This window comes from Leucopleurus acutus (genome assembly GCF_964270905.1).
Source record: "Leucopleurus acutus genome assembly, chromosome: 13".
In the NCBI taxonomy this organism is placed as follows: domain Eukaryota; kingdom Metazoa; phylum Chordata; class Mammalia; order Artiodactyla; family Delphinidae; genus Leucopleurus; species Leucopleurus acutus.
The window spans coordinates 63,757,247-63,778,878 of record NC_139155.1 but is presented as its reverse complement, the minus strand read 5'-3'; the positions used below and the strand labels follow the sequence as shown (position 1 = coordinate 63,778,878).

At 51.8% G+C, this 21,632-nt stretch overlaps 1 protein-coding gene across 3 annotated transcripts in view; it reads right to left on the bottom strand.

Moving 5' to 3' along the window:
- Nucleotides 1-21,632, bottom strand: part of HIRA (histone cell cycle regulator) — a 74,333-nt gene that overhangs the window by 30,521 nt on the left and 22,180 nt on the right. For all 3 annotated transcript variants that reach the window (XM_082852500.1, XM_082852501.1, XM_082852502.1), the window contains 10 exons: nucleotides 18,463-18,558; nucleotides 17,291-17,451; nucleotides 15,436-15,603; nucleotides 14,837-14,950; nucleotides 13,036-13,106; nucleotides 12,365-12,470; nucleotides 10,312-10,527; nucleotides 9,362-9,447; nucleotides 2,901-3,098; nucleotides 1,093-1,254 (listed from right to left, as the gene is read on the bottom strand). In XM_082852500.1, the coding sequence (XP_082708626.1) occupies nucleotides 1,093-1,254; nucleotides 2,901-3,098; nucleotides 9,362-9,447; nucleotides 10,312-10,527; nucleotides 12,365-12,470; nucleotides 13,036-13,106; nucleotides 14,837-14,950; nucleotides 15,436-15,603; nucleotides 17,291-17,451; nucleotides 18,463-18,558 (1,378 nt within the window). The remainder of the gene's footprint in view (nucleotides 1-1,092; nucleotides 1,255-2,900; nucleotides 3,099-9,361; nucleotides 9,448-10,311; nucleotides 10,528-12,364; nucleotides 12,471-13,035; nucleotides 13,107-14,836; nucleotides 14,951-15,435; nucleotides 15,604-17,290; nucleotides 17,452-18,462; nucleotides 18,559-21,632) is intronic.

Here is a 21,632-nt window from a genome sequence, read left to right as displayed (position 1 = left end):
CTCCTAGGGACTTCACTTACTTTTTTGTGAACTAGTCACATACTTTAGGGACATGTTACGTTTCATCCAGCATTTCAGAATGTTTAGCAGCAAGGAGGTTTCAGATCCTCTATACTGATGGGCAGAAAAATTGCTGGGTAAAAAGATCACATGAAACACCTGTATAAAACAGACGTGACCACACTGCAGACCCCACGCCAAAGTCACCGCTGACCTGAAGGGACAGCTGTCCCATGCTGGCTTCTGGGGCCTATTCTCCAAGGACGAATCCCACTCAGACAAGCAGTTTCGAGAACATGGGTGAAGCCCCGGGAACAGTACAGTGTGGCTTTAGCTCAAAGACACCGTCCATGGCAAGGACAGGTCTCATCCCAGATGCTCCCTCCACTGGGCACCTTCTGGCCATGTGGTTCCTGCAAGAGGCTCTGGCCCACGTCCCTGATGTGGCTAATGGTAACGCTGAGCCCAATCACCTTGCAGTGGGTCACAGCTCCAGGTTGGCACTCAAGGCCCTGGCCCGTGTGGAGGAAGGTGGCCCGGCCCCCCCTCAGACTCTCCCAGCCTTCGACTTGCTGGACCAGGCAGTGAGCTCCGTGCCACAGCAGGCTCGGCAGGAGGCCCTCCCAGGAGGCAGAGAAGCTCTGTGTCAATAGCAGAGGCTGAAACACTCAGTGTGGCTCCTCAGGAGAACTCCTGCCCCTCCCATGACTGCTGCCTGTACTCAGGAAGGTGCAGAGGACATGCTGCAGGGGCTCAGAAGCCCGCTGGACCTCACAGAGGCCTCCCCTCCATCACTTTAATTTCAGCTCCCGACCTCCTGGTCAGTGTCTGAGCAGAAGGCCAGGACCAGAGCCTCCCACCCTCTGACCATCTCAGCACAGCCTCTGCACCCACCAGCCCTCGTGCCTCTGCCCTTTGGTCCCCCACCCCCACCCCATGGCTCCGTGAAGCAGCCACACCTTTCTCCTCAGAGTGGTGGCTCCTGAATACAGAGGGACAGGAGTCTGCACCCTCATAGGAAGGCGGACATGGCACGGCTGGCCCAAGTCTGTACCCTCCCCATCTCTGGGGCCCCACACAGCCACCACCTACCTTTCCATAGCTGTCGGGGTCAAACCGGCCAAGGCAGGAGCCCCCGGCGTGGCTTTGGAGCGCTCCGTGAATCGGGAGTCGAACGCTTTCATAGGTTCGATCTTGGACGGGGTTGTGAGGATGGAGGGGGACGGTGCAGCAGGAGCAGAGGCCGCATTCACGCTGGGGGTGGGGTGGAGACGGAAGGCCACATCAGCACAACCCACTGAGGATCCGGGAGTCCGGGATTTGTGGGGCTTGGAGCCAAGTGAATGGGGCACAAATATCAAACTTCCATAAATAATTTCAAGACGTAATCGACTATTGCCAACTTTCTTTAATACCTTCACATATTAAAGTTCTGGGAGTTTGGCTTTCTGAGAAGACTGTGAGCAAATGCACTCACACCCGTACCACTTCAGTGTTCTCAGAGCTTCTGGGGGTAGCACGAGGCCTCAACAGTGGTTCCTACAACCCCCTTTTCCTCACCATAGAGCTCTGTCTCCACAACCTGAATACAGCAGCTCCACCCAAACCGCTCTGACCACCAGCTCTGACCACGGTCTCACAGGGACAATCACACACCCTTTATGCTCTCCTCCAAGTGCTCCCTGTGTCTCTGACTCCACAGAGGAAAGGGAGCTCAGGCTGGAGCTTGCCAGCTCCGTTGTCCCAGCACATCCCACACGCTGGGTCAAAGCCATGGGGCCTCCTCTGCCCACATCCGGGCTAACTGCCCTCCCCGCCGCTGGACCCCAGGCCAGATGCCCGCAGGCACCTGTATGACCCTCCCCTCCTCTCCTGGGACCTGCACGGCCAACTGTTGAACATTTTGCAAACCTGGCGTTCTGTCCTTCCCCAGACACCCTTCCTCCCAATGCTCTGCTTCCTGACTGGTCTTGCTGCTCCATACCCTTCTCTTCCCTCAAGGGAGAGGGGATACTCGAAGCCTGGTGCATGCCTCCACAGCCATGACACCAGAGGCAGGAGCTGTGATAATGCACGGCCCTGTCCCTGGTGATGGAGGGTCACGTTGACAGTGTCAGTTGTGTGCCAGTGCAGCAGCTAAATTTGGGCCCCACTGCTGGTCGTTTCCTAAGGTGCAAGTCCCAGCGCCTGTGTGTCCACTCCAGGGAGAAGCCAGCCTTCCTCCCCTCGCCCACCACTCTTCAGGCTCCAGGCCTCTGCTCTCGCTGTTGCCCCTACTCCCCAGCCCCGTCCCCTGGCTCAGCCTAATTGAGAAGCCTTCCTGAGACCTGCCTGCCAAGGCCCTCAGAGGATCAGCCCTGCACCCCTGTGGCTACCTCTTCCCCTACCAGCCTAGATCCTCCCCGGAGACGAGGACCCACCAATCAACCCCTGCAGACGTCGGGCCTGGCACAGCTTGTCACTCAGAGCAGGCGCTGGGCAAATGGCTCTTGGCTCTTAGTCATGCTCCTCTGGTCCTTTCAGACTTCTAGTTTGGTTTCCACATGATGGCCAGTGAAGACAATGGGCTCCCCGAGCAAATGTATTCTGAGTGTAAGGGGAGTCTGTGCCGTGGCACATGAGCAGGCCGGCCGAAGGTGGGCTGGCCCCGTGACAGGTGACGTGTCACGGGCCAGTTGCCATCCTTAGTATTCCCATCCTGGGACTGCATCTTCCCGCAGGACATGAAGTCCTCAGGGCCCTAATCATCAGACTCTCCTGATCAAGGCTCCCTTCTGAGCAGGCCCTCATCTGAAAACAAGCACCTGCCTCTTTTCTTTACTGAAGAGGCCACGAAGTGTCCCTGGAACTGTCCAAACCGCACTTGCCCAGGTACAGGACCAAGCTTGGCACCTACTCACCTGTCCTTACTGACAGAATCACCCACAGGCCTGGTGCCGGTCGCCGCCACAGGCTCTGTGGAAGGCTTCGAGGTGCCGAAGGGGACGGGGGTGCTGGAGTCCAGCGGCAGCAGCTGCGGGCTGCTGTGAGAGGTGAGCATGGTGCCTGCCAGGGAACCCGAGAGCGGGATGCTGTTGAAGAAGGCCGTGGAGAAGTCCCTGTTGTCGAGAAGGAGAAAAGTCAGCCTTGGACGTCAAGCACCATGTTGAGTACTTACACATCCTAAGCAAATTTTTTTCTGGGTCCAATGGTGATGTATTTTCATGGCAGAATTTCTATGTAAGTTACAGAAAAGTAAAAAGGAAATTAAAATCACTCCATACACAACATTTAATTAGATCTAAGATGAACTGGTACTTTATATACCACTAAGAAAGAAAAAAACTGTGACTGATTATAACTGTCAGGTGTCACTGATAAGATGCACTCTGATCTCAAGAGGTGTTACCATGTGCAAATGTGTCTTGGGGCTGGGGAAACACAGTGCACAGAGTGGGCCTCCCTTTCATTATGGGCAGCGTGGACGTGCCATGGTTTACCCAACCAGCCTCTCGTGAGGAACAGCTGGACGGTTTCCTGGTGTTTCTGTAACAAACACTGCAGTGTGCCGGCTGAGGGCCCTGGGTATCATGGCTCAGCCATGCACAGGCTCTGAGGCCTTGGGCACCTCAGCCACCATGTCTGCAAGAGAGATGACAGGACCCTCCCCACGAGGCCGCTGTCTGGACTAACGTACTTCCTGTAGCGCATGACACGGGGCACACACAGAGACGCCTGCTGTTGTAACTGTCATCCCACTTGTTTCATACGTTACGTGGGATAAATTCCTAGAAGGAACTGCAGCAGCAAATGGAATGTTCATCGATGATTTTGGATAAATAGTTCTCAAGGGCCCTGCTTTGAGGTTCACCTCACAAGCCGTGCATGGGTCCCTATTTCCCCAAACCCTCATCAACGGTTTTATCAACTTTTTTTTTTTTTTTTTTTTTTTGCGGTACGCGGGCCTCTCACTGTTGTGGCCTCTCCTGTTGCGGAGCACAGGCTCCAGACGCGCAGGCTCAGCAGCCATGGCTCACGGGCCTAGCTGTTCCGCAGCATGTGGGATCTTCCCGGACTGGGGCACGAACCTGTGTCCCCTGCATCAGCAGGAGGACTCTCAACCACTGTGCCACCAGGGAAGCCCTTTACCAACTTCTTGATACCTGATAATCTGAGAGATGAAAAATAGTATCTTACTACAATTTTAATTTGCCATTATTTTGATGCAAGGTTGAAATTTTTTCATCTAGAAACATCTGATTTCCCTTTTTTGGGAGCTGTTTGTTCATATCTGTCATCCATGGTTCTATTTGGTTATTGGTCTTTATTATTGATTGTAAGACCTATTTACATATTCAAAAATTCCTATATGGACAGGAAATATTTTCCCCAGGATGTTGTGTTTTGAAGACTTTTTTTACCTCTGAGATTATGAAAGTATTCTTCTATGGAATATTCTAAAATTTTAAATAATAAAAAAGTTAAACATTAAAAAAATCTCTGAGATGTTCAGAATGTTCTCTGAAAAATTTCTGAGCTGTGCAAAATTTTAATGCGTGAGATAGGGCTCCAAATGTTTTTTTATATTTATTTTACTGAAGTATAGTTGATTTACAATGTTGTGTTAATTTCTGCTGTACAGCAAGGTGATTCAGTTACACACACACACACACACACACACACACAATTCTCTTCCATTACGGTTTATCATAGGATTCTGAATACAGTTCCCTGTGCTACAAAGTAGGACCTTGTTGTTTATCCATCCTATATATAATAGTTTGCATCTGCTAATCCCAAACTCCCAATCCATCCCTCCCCCACCACCTACCCGCTGGCAACCACAAGTCCACTCTCTATTTCTGTGCATCTATTTCTATTTTGTAGATAGGTTCATTTGTGTCATATTTTAGATTCCACGTATAAGTGATATCATATGGTATTTGTCTTTCTCTTTCTGACTTACTTTACTTAGTACGACCATCGCTAGGTTCATCCGTGTACCTGCAAATGACATTATTTCATTCTTTTTTATGGCTGAGTAATATTCCATTGTATATAAACCACATCCTCATTATCCATTCATCTGTCGATGGACATTTAGGTTGTTTCCATGTCTCAGCTACTGTGAATAGTGTGCTATGAACATTGGGGTGCATGTATCTTTTTGAATTATTGCTTTCTCCAGATATATACCCAGGAGTGGGATTGGTGGATCACATGGCAACTCTACTTTAGTTTTTTGAAGAACCTCCATACTATTCTCCATAGTGGCTGCACCAATTTACATTCCCATCAGCAGTGTAGGAGGGTTCACTTTTCTCCCTTTCCAGCATTTGTTACTTGTAGACTTTTTAATCATGGCCATCCTGACCAGTGCGAGGTGGTTCTTCACTGTAGTTTTGATTTGCATTTCTCTAATAACTGGTGTTGAGCATCCTTTCATGTCTCTGTTGGCCATCTGTATGTTTTCTTTGGAGAAATGTCTGTTTAGGTCTTCTGCCCATTTTTCGATTGGGTTTTTGTTGTTGTTGTTGTTGTTGTGGCCTCTCCCGTTGCGGAGCACAGGCTCCGGACGCACAGGCTCAGCGGCCATGGCTCACGGGCCCAGCCGCCCTGTGGCATGTGGGATCTGCCCGGACCGGGGTATGAACCCATGTCCCCTGCACTGGCAGGTGGACTCTCAACCACTGCGCCACCAGGGAAGCCCACGATTGGGTTTTTTTTTTTATTATTGAGTTGTATAAGCTGTTTCTGTATTTTTGAAATTAAGCCCTTGTCGGTCGCATCATTTGCAAATATTTTCTCCCAGTTTGTAGGCTGTCTTTTCATTTTGTTCCTGATTTCCTTTGCTGTACAAAAGCTTGTAAGTTTGATTAGGTTCCGTTTATCTATTTTTGTTTTTATTTCTTTTTAAAAATAAATTTTTTTTTTTGGCTGTGTTGGGTCTTCGTTGCTGTGTGCGGGCTTTCTCTAGTTGCAGTGAGTGGGGGTTGCTCTTCGTTGTGGTGCGTGGGCTTCTCTTGTTGCGGAGCACGGGTTCTACGTGCGCAGGCTTCAGTAGTTGTGGCACATGGGCTCAGTAGTTGTCGCTTGCAGGCTCTAGAGCTCAGGCCCAGTAGTTGTGGCACATGGGTTTAGTTGCTCTGCGGCATGTGGGATCTTCCCGGGCCAGGGCTCAAACCCGTGTCCCTTGCATTGGCAGGCAGATTCTTAACCACTGCACCACCAGGGAAGCCCTTGTTTTTATTTCTATTGCCTTGGGAGACTGACTGAAGAAAACATTGGTACGATTTATCTCAGAGAATTTTTGCCTATGTTCTCTTCTAGGAGTTTATGGTGTCATGTTTTATATTTAAGTCTTTAAGCCATTTTGAGTTATTTTTGTATATGGTGTGAGGCAGTGTTCTAATTTCATTGATTTACATGCGGCTGTGTAGCTTTCTCAACACCACTTGCTGAAGAAACTGTCTTTTCTCCATTGCATATTCTTGTAGGGCTTCAATTTTGTTTCTAGAGAATATCACTTCCTCACTTCATTTATTGAATTAGGTAATGATTCATCACAGATGCAAAATATTACCTTTAAAGTTCTCATAAATATTTGAGTCTATTTCTGAGTTTTCTATTGTATTCCACTGTTCTATTCATGTGTCAGTACCTCACTATTTTAATTCTTATAGCTTGTAAGATTTAATTTCTAGTGGGGCTAGTCTTTCCTGATTAATCTTTTCCAGAAATATTTTAGCTACTCCTATGTACTTTTTCACAGAACTTCAGAATCAGTTTGTCTGATGCTGAAAACTCATATGGTTATTTGTATTGGCTCATGTTACATTTATAGGCTGAGGGAGATTTGTCATCTTTATGATACCGAGACATCCTATCTAATAAATGGTATGCATTTCTGTGAATTTTCTTTTAGGTATCTCAGTAGACTTTAAAATTTTTTCTTCATAAAGATCTCCATTTCTTGTTACATTCTAGGTACTACATTTGTGAAAGTGATTTCTTCCTTTGCATCTTCTAAAGGTAATTGGTGCTAATTGATCTGGCTATGTTGCACCCAGTCATCTCACTGTCTTCTTTTACTGTCTATGGTGGTTTTTCCAGTTGATTCTCTTTCAGATTATACCATCTTTGACTAATGACACATTTACCACCTCCTTTCTAATTTCTTCTTTCTCTTAACTAACCATAGGAGCTGGGATCTCTAGAACAATGTTAAATTACAGTCACAGGTGTAGACATGTGTTCAATTCTTAAATTTAATTTGAAATAAGATAGTTTAACAAGTTTAACAAACATCTATCTGTTCCCATTTAACTGAGTTTTAAATAACAATGATGTTGGGTTTAATAAAAATGCCTCTTAAGCACCTACAGAGATGATCATATAATTTATTTATTTTGATCTACTGACATGTAGGAGTAAATCAAGTTTCCCCAAATCATCTGAAGCATCTCGCTTTCCTGAAATAAATTTTACTTGTTTATAGTGTATTAGCATTTTAACACATTGTAACATTCTGTTTGTGATGATTTTATTTAGGATTTTGCATTGACATTTGAATATAAGATTGATCAGAAATTTACTATATCTTTGTCACATTTTGATTATGAAATTTCAATATTGTGTTCATTAAAAAAAAAGATTTTGCAAGCTTTCCTTCTTTTTCAAAGCACTAGAATATTTTCAATAGTATTAGAATGAGCTGTTCTTTAAGTTTGTTAGAATTTTCCTGTCAAGCTGTCTTACTCTGGTGGCCTTTGATAGATTAACTGTTTGAGAGTGTCCTCTATTTCTTCTATAATAATTCATCTGTACAGATTTTCTTCAATTTTCATAATTTTTTTCCCCCAAATAATTTACTTTCAAATTTATTTGCAGAGTTCAGCAAAGATGTCTTTCACCCTTTTGATTTATTCTTCATCTTTGATTATTTCCCATTTATGTCTATTTTAAATATGTGCAACTTCTCTTTTCTTTCTTGATTAGATAAGCTAATAATTACCTCTTCCACTGCTACTTGTTTTGACATGGGAATCAAGAGGAAAAAAAGAATCAAGTTCTAGTGCCAGAAATATGTGCCCCATGGCAGAAAGCTGGCTCAAGGCCAGGCAGGAAGTCATCTACCACCTCTGCCTCCTCACCAGGTGAGGCCTGGAAGGATCCACAGAACAAAAGTGCCACCACCACTTCTACCACCTCTACAAGCCTCATTCTCATAAGCTCTGAAATGTTCAAGCACTGTCACATACTTGGTTTCACTTGGGCCTGATAAAGGTGGGCAGGTGGCATTCTCTGCATAGGTTCATAATGGGAAAAAGGTTTGATCAAGGGAAAACCACTCTATGGGAGGAGTCTGGAAGTTGATTTTGGCTCTACCTGGTCAGGTCACTTCCCTCCAGGTCCTCGGCACTTGCACACCTGACATGAGGAGGCCATCAGCACATCACATGACTGAAGGTCTCTGCAGACTTCAGGGAAGATTTGGAACAGCTCATGGAGGAACTAGTGGGAAATGCAGAAGACTACTGTGTGTGGTGCCCTGAGTAGACAGGCTGAAAAGAGTGAGTCATCTTGATGTTTGGCCTATTCCTCTCACATGGGGCCTTATCATCCTTTGAATCAACATACCTCACTTTGGAGAGAATGACCAATACAAAAGCAAGCCTGATGACAGATGCCAAGACAAGGACAAATCCAGCTGAATCCACTGTCCCTCTCTGCTCCATCAGGGAAATCTACCCCCCACCCAGCAAGTCCACTTCTGGGAAGTGTCCTGAGGGAACAGTCACAGGTGTGCTCAGAGATTCATTTACAGTCACAAAACACTGTACAAACTACACGTCCACAGTTAAGGGGCTGGTTAAGTAAATCATGGTGCGTTCACAGGTGGGGCACCTGGACCGTCAGCAAACCAATGCTTCAGAGGAGTTATTAAAATGGATGCAAGGTCAAGATACAGGAACAAACAGGAGATACGGACACCAAAACGTTAACAGTGATCGTATCTTTGTGCTTTTACTGTTTTCCACAATGTGTACATATTCCTTTCTTAATCAGAAAGAGAAGGCTATAAAAGTGGAAAGAGAAACAGAAAAAAAAAAATCAGTCTGACTTTTCTCTCCCTGGTATCTTCAACAAAGCAGGGCCAGCCTCCCCACCTGCCTGCACCACCATCAGGTGTGCACAGGGCTCTGCAGTAGCGCAAGGCTTTGAGGATGCTGGGAAGCTGGAATCAACTCACTTCCAGACTCTGTGGGTGAGGCTGGCCCAAGAGCCTGTGAAGTCCTGGTTATGATAGTGCTACCTGGCAAAAGGAGAGAGGAAGACCTCCCAGAGAAGGCCACAGAAAGCTTGGTGAGTGAACGAGTACCCGGTGTCCAGCTGTGCTATGCAGAGAGGCGTGATTCTCCTCCGACCATCTGCCGTCCGAGTCTCAACTTGTTTCTTTAAAAGATTCTGGCAAAGTAGAGAGACATAAAGGAATGGAAACATTTCTGAATCTCCAAATACCAACAAATAAGACTCCTAATGAAATGTATTCTAACTCCTCTGTGGCCTTTCAGATACAACTAAACTAAGCCACTCATCAAAGAATAAGCGTTTTTATCAGGGTGTGTGCTCGACAGTAAGGCATCAAGGACAGACGCTCCCAGGTGAACCAGCTCCAACATCTTCCTTTCTATCTCCAATTCCCACCTGGCCAGGTTCCCGGAGCGGTGAGCACATGCCCGGCCAGCCACACGCACCCAGCAGCCATGGGGCTAAACAAGGGAGCTAACAGATGAGACCCCTGTCTCTACGCCACAATTTCTAACTTTCTTTCAATGAAGGCTCACAACCCAGGGTTTGTCACACACTGTGTCTGAACCACCTGGGGAGTGTGACACCCTGCACAAGCTCCCGGAGAGGGGTTTAGCTCCCAACATCTGTCCTGTTCCCTTCCCATCTCCACCCCGACCCCCCAGGGAAACATGGGCTTCCAGAGGAAGAAGAGGGAGTCAACAGACGTCTCTTGAGGGCAGAGCCTGAAACCCACTGTTCTCAGTATCTAGAATCTCCTAGAAAGGCTAGAGGTGAGGTTTGAAGTTCCCCCAAAGGATGCTCTCCTCTGGATCTCCTTGGGGCGGGGCCTTTGATAAGGTGCCCTGGGCCCCGCTGCTGCCACACGCAGACAAGGGCAATAAGGCCGAGTGGCCCCCTGCTGGCTCCCAGCTCCCTGCCCATGTCTGTGCACTGTCTAGACGGCCTCTTGCCCTCCTGGCCTTGTGCCGCCCCTGGGCACGTGCCTGTGTCCTCAGTGCCGCTGGGCCCAGCCCTCACCTTCCTGATGTCTTCCAGACTCTCCCCGTTGACGACACCAGCAACCGAGGTAGCAGAGCCTGTCTCTCTGGCCGCAGAGCCCTTCTGGTCCAGCTGCTGCTGCTGCTGCCTCCGCTGGTACTTGAGCATCTCGGGGTTCTCGATGACGGCGGTGGAGAGCTGGGTCTCGGTCATGATGGCCAAACTCTTGCCGTAGGTGGACTGATGGATGCGGCTCTAGAGAAGGCAGAGAGAGGGAAGTGCAACAAACTGGCCAGGACACTGCCCACCAGTGGGCAAGCTGCGTGCTGGCCTCCGGCTCAGAGCGAGAGACCCCTGGGCAGGGTCCCGGAGCCCTGGACGCTGGCTCTCTTGAAACCTCCCACCCTGTTTGCCTGTTTAGATGACTCAGGAGAGGCCTTGTACCCTCCCTTGATGTTTACAGCCTTCAGGGATGAAAGTAGATGCGTAACCCTCAGGAAAACACCTACAGCAGGTCTGGTGCAGAACAAACAGCAACAAACATTTGCTGAACTGAAATTACGACATTCAAATTGCTAATGTAAGGCTATTAAATCACTCCAAGGACCCCAAACGCTTCTTGGGAATCAGACACTGAAACCCAGAGCTGCTTTCACTGCTCCAGCTGCAGCCATCAGCCCCACGTGGCTGGAGGTCGCCATGGGGCCGCTAACAGAGCCCCTGAGAGCAAGGAAAGGCCTGGCACGCAGGCCTAGGGGAACCCTTCTCTGCCCGCATTGCCCCCAACACGTCCTGACCCTTCCGAGCAGGGCCAGTCCCACCTTCCCTGGTCTCGGCAGCCCTGTGCCACAAGCCAGGCTGTGTGAGGGCAGGGACGGTGGCACCAGCACACTGGAGTGGCCAGTGTGACAAGGAGCAGACTTTCACATGGTGTGCTAATGACCAAAGCAGAGGTCAGTAGGACACCTGCCTCACAGGAAGGATGCTGGGCGGGCAGCTTTGGGGCCCACTCCGTAGGACCTGGAGTGCCTGCCTGTGGCCAAAACTCCCTCCCCGGCACCCCTGGAATCTCAAGGCAGGATTCGGAGTTCGGCCCTACTGTTCCTCAAATGCAGGGGCCCTGCCTGCATCCAAGATGGGTTACGACTCTCTAAGGAGAGGGGAGGTCACCTGACGACAGTGACCGGTAGAGGGAAGAGCTGGGGCTGCGGACACACTTGTCCCCCCACTGACAAGTGACCGTGGGTGCCAGGCCAGTCCACTGTGGTGAGCGAGGCCGACTCTGAAGCCCAAGGGGTAACATCGTAGTGGGGGTCCCCACAGAAGCCTAAGAGGGGTCTCCCAGCAGCAATGGCACCCTGAGGGGAGAGCTGCCGCCTGCCCTGGGCTCTCGGAGCCTCTTGCCCCCACATACTGGTGTGGGCCCACTTGCGGGAAGGCAGGCTCCTAGTCTGAGGCAGGGAAAGTAGTGCCTGTCACCAAGTCCCCGAGGATGAGCACTGGCCACCCTGTCCTGGGCAGAGCATGGCAGAGAGGAGGCCTGGCCCCAAGGCTGCGGATGGGCTCATGCTTCCACTCTCAGACCTCAGGGTCACATGCTATTCTCCTCAGTGAAACAGGACCAGTCCTGCCTGGAGGGGTTTTGTGTAATTTAAGTGAAGAAACGTGGCCCTGGTTCTGGCACACAGTAAGTGCTAGGAAAGGACTGCTAACATTGTTGTAACTGCTGACCCGAGGCCAGTACGTTAGCGAAGGACAATGGAGAAGGGACGTGAGCAGCCCTGGCAGCCACTCCCACTCTCCCAGCGTGAACACCTCCCAGGGTGGCTATCAGCTCAAGAGGAGATGCCCGGGTTTACTCAATTCTATTTTCCGCAAGATGTTACGGAAAAACCCAAAGGAATTTTTTGGCCAACCCAATAGAATGGATTTCTGACATGAATAGAGGTTCATTTTAAATTAAATCTCTCTTGTAGAGAAGACAAGGATTATAATATACAAGAGGCAAAGGACTAGGAATGCTTCAGGAAACAATGTGTCTGTGTAGGTCACAGGAGGAGGTCCCTCAGAGCCACCGTGGCCGTGCTCCTACCTTCTCTTCCTCGCTCAGGGGGTCTCCGAGCTCATCCTGGGAGAAATCCAGGAACGCCACAGAGCCGTCCATGGAGCACACCAGGATGCCCAGCCCGTTCAGAGTCCTGGAAAAGATGGCCATCAGCAGCCAGGCGCAAGCCCTGCGGTGCTCGCCCGCCACGGAGTGGCCCAGGGGAGGCAGAGTCTGGGGAGAGGCCCCCACGCGCTCATGGGGAGGCGGAGGTTGGGGCGACAGTCCCATTCTACAGAGCTCTGGGCCCTTTAGTTCTCAGCACATGTACAGAGTATCTCTCACCCTGTGCTTTGTAAGAGTTTCATGTTCATTTATCTCATTTTTGAAAGCATTAAAAAACAACTGCGAGGGAGTGCACATTTAAATGAGGTCGCTGAGAAGCATGAAACAAGCGGCTTCCACAGCCGCACTACTCTGATTCACGCAGCGACAGAGCCAAGTGCAACCAGGATCATGCACTCTCCTTCCCAGACGAACACCAGTCTGTCTCAGCAGGGGTTTCCAGTAGGGCCAGGAGCACAGCACCCTGGGGTCTGTCCTGGCTGTGACACCTGGGATCCTGGCTGCCCAACCCTAATCACACCCAGGAGGCCTTGAGCTTCAACATGTGGCTCCTCCTTTCCTAGACCATGCCTCGAATCGAGAATCCATCTTACCAGGAAATGTCCATGATGGATTTGTCAAACAGCTCATGGATGACAACCAAAGGCCGTTTTAGACATGTGAGCTGAAAGGAAAGGGCGGCAAAGGTTAATGAATGAATGAGGCCCTCTGGGTCCACTCTGCTCAGCTGCCGCCACCAGACCCAGAAGGCTTGGTCTGAGCTGTGCTGACACGTAGGGTGTCTTCAGCTCTACTCAGACGGCCACCACCGAGACTCTGGAACCCACGCCCGCCAAAGACACGTGTGCCAGCATGGGGTCTGCCCCTTCGGGCCTGGCAGGGCAGACAGCTGTATACACACAAGACCAGCAATGGAGGAGGGGGGTCTAGAAGGCCTACTGAACAGGGATGCGATGCCAAGGCCTGGGCAGGGAATGCAGCAGCAAAGGCAGGTCCCAGGACAGGAAAACAGCCTCAGAGAGAACCTAGCACCCCTTCTCAAGGCTCACGTTCAGGTGCATACACATACCCAAGGCTCCATGTGACCAGTGCCACACACCACACAGGTTCATGCTGCCCTGACCCAGGCCCCAGGGTAGCCACTATTAACACTCTTCCTCTCTTCCGTCTTGGACAAATATTTTATTCTTTAAAGTAAGGCACATGGTTGCCTGCTTTTTCATTTAATGCAGAATGAGTGTGTCATCAACATCCTGTGAAAACCTGTGTCTGGGGACCGTACCCGCCGCCTTCCCCACGTGCATGTGGGTCATCTGGTCCCCTCACGTGGCCGAGCACATGTCCACACTCCCACAGCAGCAGCAGGCATAGCTCTCACACACAGGCCCTGCCTGTCCTGCCCACTGGTCCTGGGCCCCTGGGTGGCGGGCTGGGGTGGGAACACGCCTTGAGCGCAGGAGGCGCTAAGACAGCCCTAGTCCTGAGGATGGGACTGGAATCTGAGCACCTGGAACCCAGGAGAACCTTGCCCCATCCTAGTTCCACTCCCCAAAGAGAACCAGCCTGGCCTTCCTTCCACAGACATGCCTACAGACCCCCCAGAAACCTGGGACCTCTGTCAACACCTGACCCGTCAGTGATGTTTTGGTCAAAGTACCAGGGATGGAGCCCAGGCCCAGGGGAGCCCAGGAAGAATGCGCCTGAACCGCCTAGGACGCACGAGGTCCAGGGTCTGAAATGGGGTCACAGGATTGCTCTGTGAGAAGCAACTGTCCTAAATGCAGCCAAAGGATAACCTCCAAATCTACAACTTCAAATCCACTCTGCTTATGGGGAAATCAATGATAAGGAATAAACTGTTGTTAACACAACACACACAAAGCTCAACCACTTTACGCCAAGTGAAAAGAACACAAGATGCAAAAAAGTAAACACTGCACGACTCCATTCATATAAAGTCCAGAAACAGGCAAAGCTCATCCATGTGACAGACATCCTTAGTGCTGCTGCCCTGGCTGAGGGGGCGCTGGGGGCAGGGTCCTGACAGGGAAGGGGCAGGGAGCGTTCCAGGGCAATAGTTACACGGAAGTAAACACGTCTGACGACAGATGTACTGAGCTGTGTACTTCAGGTAGATCCACTATGGAGGTTCTATATCTACACAAAGTTCTTTTAAAGGAAAGCCAACACAATATGCCAACCGTGGCCCTGACTACTGAAGGTATGATCTGGGTCTGGACACAAGAGCTGCTCTGGCTGGGTGGCAGGGTGGCCTCTCCTGGCCAGGCCCAGGTTCAGGGCAGAAACACTCACTGAGCACCACCAGAAGTGGGGGGTCTCTCCTCTTTCAGGCACCCCCTCCCCGCAGAGCAGCGAGCTCACAGTAGGGCTCACCCAGACAGAGAGCGAGCGGTCCTTGCTGCCGACAGCACAGCAGCAGTACGGGCAACTGGGCTTCGCAGAGCTCCCGTTCTTCTGCTTCTTCTTGAAGATTTTTGGGTTGAATTTCTAAAACCAAGTAACAAGGGTTAATTAGTAATTAATCAAGCATCAAGCACGCACCCTACGCCAAATATGAGACATACCAGGATCCCAGCCTAGCAGGTGTCCCCCAGCCCCGGGCACCGGCACGCGTCATTGCGCTTTCACAGCTACCCAGCAGGCCTTGTGCCGAGGATGACACGTGTCCTAATCAAAGTCTGGTTCTGGTGACATTCATCACATTAAATAAAATATTAACTTCATATTCATCACGTTCACTTGCCAATAAAGCACATGGGTATGTATTCTATTTTGTATAACTAGTTTAAAATATTGAAACATTAAGTATTTAAAATGAAACAAGAACCTAACAATGTGTGCTGAATCTCAGAGGCCACCATCTCAGTCCAACACATGACCCAGGACGGGGGAGCACGGCACTGCCCAGGTTCTGAGGGTCCCACTTAGGGCGGCGCTGATGGCCGGCCAACCTGAGGCCCAAGTGGACTCACCACGACAGTCACAGCTTTCCGGTGCCCGACAAAATCCATGTTGGTCTTCCAGCCCTCCCGTTCGATGATCTGGGCGGTGGGGCCGGAATTGTTCATGGCGTGGGCAGACACCAGGTAGTGCCCGTCAGGGGACCAGCTGAGCCGCAACACGTGGGTCGTCCCTCCACACTGCAAGAAACGTCTGTGCTTGAAAGGAGCCCAAGGCCAACTCTGTGACCAAAATTGGCCCCAGAAATCAAACTGAGCTCTGATATACAAATTCACGATGGTGGAGCACGCCCAAGCTGCTGGCTACACGGCCAGCTTGACTCCAGTCTCTCTGGGTGAGCTGACAGCGGGGCCGTCAAGAGACCGGTAGGGGCGCCATTCTACCCTCCCCCACTGCACGGCGGCACAGGCTGAGGGGATGGCTGGACGGCCACCTCTTTCCACTGTCAACCCTATCTGGGCCAAATCTATCTGACCACAGACCCCTTCTCCTTCCTACCCAGCACTGGGGAACCCCACAGGAGGTTTGCAGACCACGTGTTGCTGCGGAGAAAGAGCACTGCTGACCCTCGGAAGCCTGGTCACAAGCCTCTCTCCACACCGCAGACAGTGACCACCAGGCCCCACCTGCTCTCTGAATCCTGTCTCCTCGCCCAAAGCCTGGTGACGCCACCAGCCAAGGAGAAGAGGTTTGTAAAGTCCATAGAAACCATAAATGGCACAAGAGAAAGGCACTGTTCCCCTGACCCAGGCAGAGGCAGGGCACCTCTTCACACCATGCCTCCTGCAAAGTGAGATGACATTGGCTAAAAGCCAGCCCCTGAAGGTCAAGGTCAGTCCAGGGCAGTCCGAAAGGCTTAGGGGTTAAGATCCAGGCTGCGCAGGCCTTGGGGAAGGCAGGACAGGGCAGGGCCCGAGCGCAGCATGGGGACACACCTGCCTCCACTGCCAGCCAGGTCCAAGCCAAGGCAGGACAGCCCCCCCAGAGGCTGAAGAGTGCTGCCAGCTCCTGCAGGATTCCAAACATTCCTGTCCTGCCCTTTCCCCGCCCCGCAGCCGCCCCAGGAGCCCAGTGGCTCTCCACAAGGCCTGCAGCCCATGTCCTCTCACACTAGGTGGCTGCCAAGGAGGGCAGAACTAAGTGAGATAAGGACCAGGCTCATGGATCCAGTTTAGGAACTTCTGTGGGTTGGGAGACAGCTGAACATGTGATACCCACTTTTCTCCACAGCCAGCCCTGACCAGTGGGCAGGTGTCTATTCTTCCTGCAAAACTTTGTACTCAGGTCCCTTCCTCCAAGAAGCCCTCTCTGACGTGACCACCACCTACCCCCAGCCATTTCTGCCCACTCTGGATAACTCCATCTCAATCCACGTTCATTTCCTGTACTCAGGACAGCCGTACACACAGGAGGCACTCAAGAAATGTCCACTGAATAGTGGCGACCTTGAGCTCTGGTCCCACGTGAAATCAGAACTCAAATGAGGGAAGAGATGGTAAAATACTACACAAGCCAGTGCAGTCGAAGCTCCAGATGTTTTGCAAACTGGACTGTTAACGCCTTCCACAGGAGCCGGCTGGCCTGCAGAGCGAAGGTCAGCAAGCACGGCCCAGCGCCCTCAGGAAGACACAAGAGCCTCCTCCACCCTCTACGTCCCCCACACCCCAAGGGGCAGTGTGCTGTAAACTCTTCAGCTTTAACACCTACAAGCCTTTTCACTACAAAGGTGGATGTTTAATAGCTTCTGAGAAGTGAATGATTTTCATCACCTGACTCTGGGCTCCCCGACCACGTCTGGACCCCAGGCAGCCCCTGCTCCGTGTGGGAGGCAGGGGGCGGGGGTGGGGGACCTGCCAGGCCTCTTACCTCATCGAAAGGCTTGGTGATGCTGGTCTCTAACTGCCAGTCCAGCGTCCTCCACACCTTCAGGCTGCGGTCGTCGGCTTGAGAGGCAATGTATTTACCAACAGGGTCCCAAGTCAGGCCCTTCACCAGGCCAGAATGGCCTCTCAGAGTAGCTAGGATTTCTGTGAGGACAAATAAGTGAGGTTGGAAAGGCATTACCAAGGGGAAAACAGTGACTCTGTCTAGAAACGGGCCACGGGTCGGCCGGCCAACAGAAGGGGCTTCAGGAGTTGCCCTGGCCAGCCCCACCCCTGGGCACAAGCAGAAGAGTCTGTTCTCACCCAAGAGGTGGGCACCACCCATTTCCCTCCAGCCAAGCTGACACGTATGGGTTGAGGCTGCACATGCCCTCAGAGGGGCAGGCAGCCAGGGCCAGAGCTGAAAGGTGCCGCGTCACCTTGCCGGCAGCCGCAGCCCTGCCCATGATTTCTTTTCCAGACAGGAGCCCGTGCCCATCCAAGCCCTCCCGATGTGACCCTCCCTGGGGGACCGGGCCTGTGCTGAGTGAGTCCTCTGCTCGTCATCACTGAGGACAAAGGGGAGGGAGCTTGGACCCCAGAGAGCTGTAAGCTGAATGACACCCCAGCCACGGTGGCTGGGCCGAGTCCCCAAACACGGTGGAAGCTTATGAAGAGAGCAAGTGACCGGGACCCGAGCTTATGAGAACACGCTCCTGTCACCAGGCAGGGACTAGAAGCATCTCACTGGCTGCAAACCGCAGTGCCATCCCAGGCTCTGCCATCGGTAGGGACTTCAAACACGTTAACAGAAAAACTGATCTGCAAAACTGGATCTATTAGCCTGCTCATGCTCGAGGGCATCACAGAGGAGACGGCTACTGGGCTGAGGCCAGAGCCCGGAGTGGGAGGGCGCACCCTCAAGGGCAGCTGGCTGGGCTCCCAGTGCCAGGGGTCCATCCGCACAGCCTGCAGCAGGGACACCCATGCCGGCACTTGGTTACTATTATTTTTCTTTAATGTAAACTTCTCTTTAAACCTTAAATGTGATTGATAAAGAAGACCTGAGTTACTGACAAGACAGGCTGGCTGCCACCAGCCGAGGAGACCCAGCCCACCCGTTCCAGACACCGCCGGGCAGCCCCACGGAAAGGCCGCCCGGGCACAGGTGCGGACCTGGGAACTTCACTGCGTTCCAGATGACCACGGTGTTGTCCACACTGCACGAGGCCAGCCAGGCGTCATGGGGGGACCACGCTACGTCCATCACATCTGGAAGACAATGGCCAATGGTGAGTCTCTTACCTGGTGGTGGATATGGACACGGCGCAGCTCCACCCTGCCAGCTGGCCAGTCAGCAGCCCCCTGGCGTTCTCACACCTGAGGAGACTTGACCTGAGACCATCATAACTAGACTTTTCCAAACCAACCTGAAGAACTTCCCCACTAAGGTTCTGCAATCAGTCCTAAGATCTGAAGCATCTAACGGCCCCACCCGACTCCCTTCTGACAAAGCACTGAGGGCCTGGCCAAGAGTGTGGCACTCGTGCCACTGCATGGCTGGGTCTGCAGCCCTTGGGCCGACTGAGCCACCTTCTCCAACCCTAACCCGGCCTCATCAGAGCGCGGCGTGACAGCCAAGGTCTCCCTGGTTTCTCCAACCTCAGTGCCTGATGCGGCACCGGGAGTGCGGAGGGATGGCTGGTGAGGTGAACAAACAGAGAGAGCAGCCAGTCAGGAGCCATCTAGTCCTTTGCTCACAGGATGATTTAAATCTTCAGAGTCAGCTCGACAAGACGGCCCACGCGGGCAGCACCGTGATCTCCCGTGTGTGCGCCAGTGCTGAGCACGAGCCCGGGCCCCGCTGTCCTGCTCCGCGTTGCGTGGCTGAGGGCACTCGAGACCCGGAACAGACCTAACTCAGCAGTGGACTTGGACCAGGTTCCAGTTCCTCATGCCCATAAGCACACGTGCCCACGTCATTCTGCACACCCCGGGGCGTTTGTTTGAGACGGATGCCGCACCGTGGGAACCTGGGCGGAGCACCTGGGCATTTTCATTTCATGAGTCTGGATTCTTCACATTTCTACTAGCACAATGTCCTTTTCAAAATTCCCTTTTTAGCTTGAGGATTATGATTTTTTTCCCTTCTAACTTATTGAGTACATTTTTATGTTTGAAGTTCCACTTTAATTTGCAAAATGAAGACTGTGCACATTGGTGTGTCTGAAGCTGTCTTCAGGGACTCCTCTGTTCCTACCCCCTCTGTTGGGAGGTGATTTGTGCTGGCGGGTCTAACGAGAATGCAGTGTCTGCTAAAGGAGGCACAGGAACCTCTTCTGGGGCTCAGAGCGTGGGTGGGATTGGGGGGCAGCCGTGCAAACCACAGACCCCCCTGTACTTCCTGAGTCCTAGAGCAGAGACATGCTCACCTGAGACTCCAGAAAGGAGACCGGTTTTCTTAGCAATTTCCATGGACTATGGACAATACAGACCTTAGCTGCAAATTCCATCAGTTTACCTTCCTATGCTGTAGAAGGTTTATGTAGTAAAGTCAGTTATTCTCCTTTGTTGTATTTTTAAAAATGATTTCTCTTATTCCTTGTTAACTTTGAAAAAATATTCCCTCTGCTGGAGGTCTAATAAATATTCAATTCCGTTTTCTCTTGCTTTATTTAGAACGTTTCTTTAATACCTGGAATTTATCATGCTGTCTTTAGCTAAGGCTCTACATTACCTTCCTTTCACCCACGAACTGCTGAATGGCTGGTTACCCCGCCATGTGTGGGGAATGAATCTTGCCTTCTGTTATCGGTCATAGGTGCCGCCTTCACAACACACCAAGCTGTCAGGAGCACTGTAGCCTCCTTCAACGTTGTTAACTTTGTTTGAATGAGTTCTCCCACGTCCTGAGTCATCCTTCCAGACACCCTTTGGAGTCACTGCTGAGTTCTGCAGTAAATCCACACATGTGACATGACTTCCTCCCCAAACCCCAGTTTTGGAGCTTCTGTCTTCAGACCATACAACGCCCTTTCCTTCTCGCCACAGCTCTACACACACCTGAGACCCTCCCTGTCCTTGAAGATGTAAGTTTCTGGTCACTGTCATTCCCGTCATCTCTCCAACATCATTCTTGGTGATTCCAAGAGGATGATTTTTCTAACACCCTTAAAGTCCTCCACCTACTCCAATGACCTTGGCTTCTGGCCTCAGCCATAGTTCCCACAGTCATGCCCAGAGACCCTCCCTGACAGAGCACTGCGACCCCTCCCTGGTCTTACTGCCCCCCTCCCCGCCGCCACGTCCCCCGCTCACTCTCCGATGGGTCTTCCAGCCGCTATAGCCCTTCCGTCTCCTCAGCGGGCCTGGAGTCCATCCTCCCCTCAGCTCTTCTGCTGTCTTTCTTTGCAGGCGCCTGACAAGACCAGCTGGGTTCCGTCCAGCTCTCTCCCCCGGTCTTTCCTGAGCGCCTGCCAATTAGGCCTTTACCCGGCTTCACCAACAGGAACCACGCTTGCCAAGGCCACCGGCGGCTTCCATGCCATCCAGTCCAGCGGCCGATCCTCGGTGCTCACTCGACCGTGAGGCAACGTGGGGCACGCTGCTTGCTCTTGCCTCCTTCAAACGTTCTCTCCACCACCTTCACTGGCTCCCCGGCTCAGCCGCACCCCAGGCTCCTCCCCTGTGCTCCAGGCTCACCCCCCAACAGCCAGCCCGCAGGTCCACTCACCCTGCTGCCAGGCACTGCGGACCCAACAATGTCCACTCGCCCCCACACCCCCTCCCACCTCAAGTGAGGAACCTGCATCCCTCCCGCTGCTCAGGCCACAGTCTGGGAAGCCGTCCCACCTCCTCTGGGGCCTCATCTCACTTCCCACCCTAGGGAGTCTGTGTGACCACGTGCCCTGACTTCCACCATGACGACCCACGGCCCCCGACAGGCTCTCACCTAGATCACATCACTGGTCTCCCCAGTGCGGCCTCGGCCCCCCACCATATGGGCTCCATACTGCTGCCCAGGCCTCCACACTGCTCTGCCTCACTCAGACGAGAGCCCCTCCCGGCCCCCTCCCCTCTGCATTCCCCCCCCCCCCGCCCCCCGGTCCCAAGCCCACGTCTACACTCCATCTGCTGCCCCAGTTGCTCCCTCCACCTGGATAGCTCTCTGCAGGTCCACACGGTTGTCCCCTCATCGCCATCTGCTCAACCCCTGGACGCCACCTTCTCAGTGAGACCCTCCTTGGGAATCTGAGTAAAACTGCACTTATCTCTTTCTATCATTAGATATTCCAATTGGCTATGACTAGTGAAAGACAGATAATTAAACATCTTCTTATATGAAG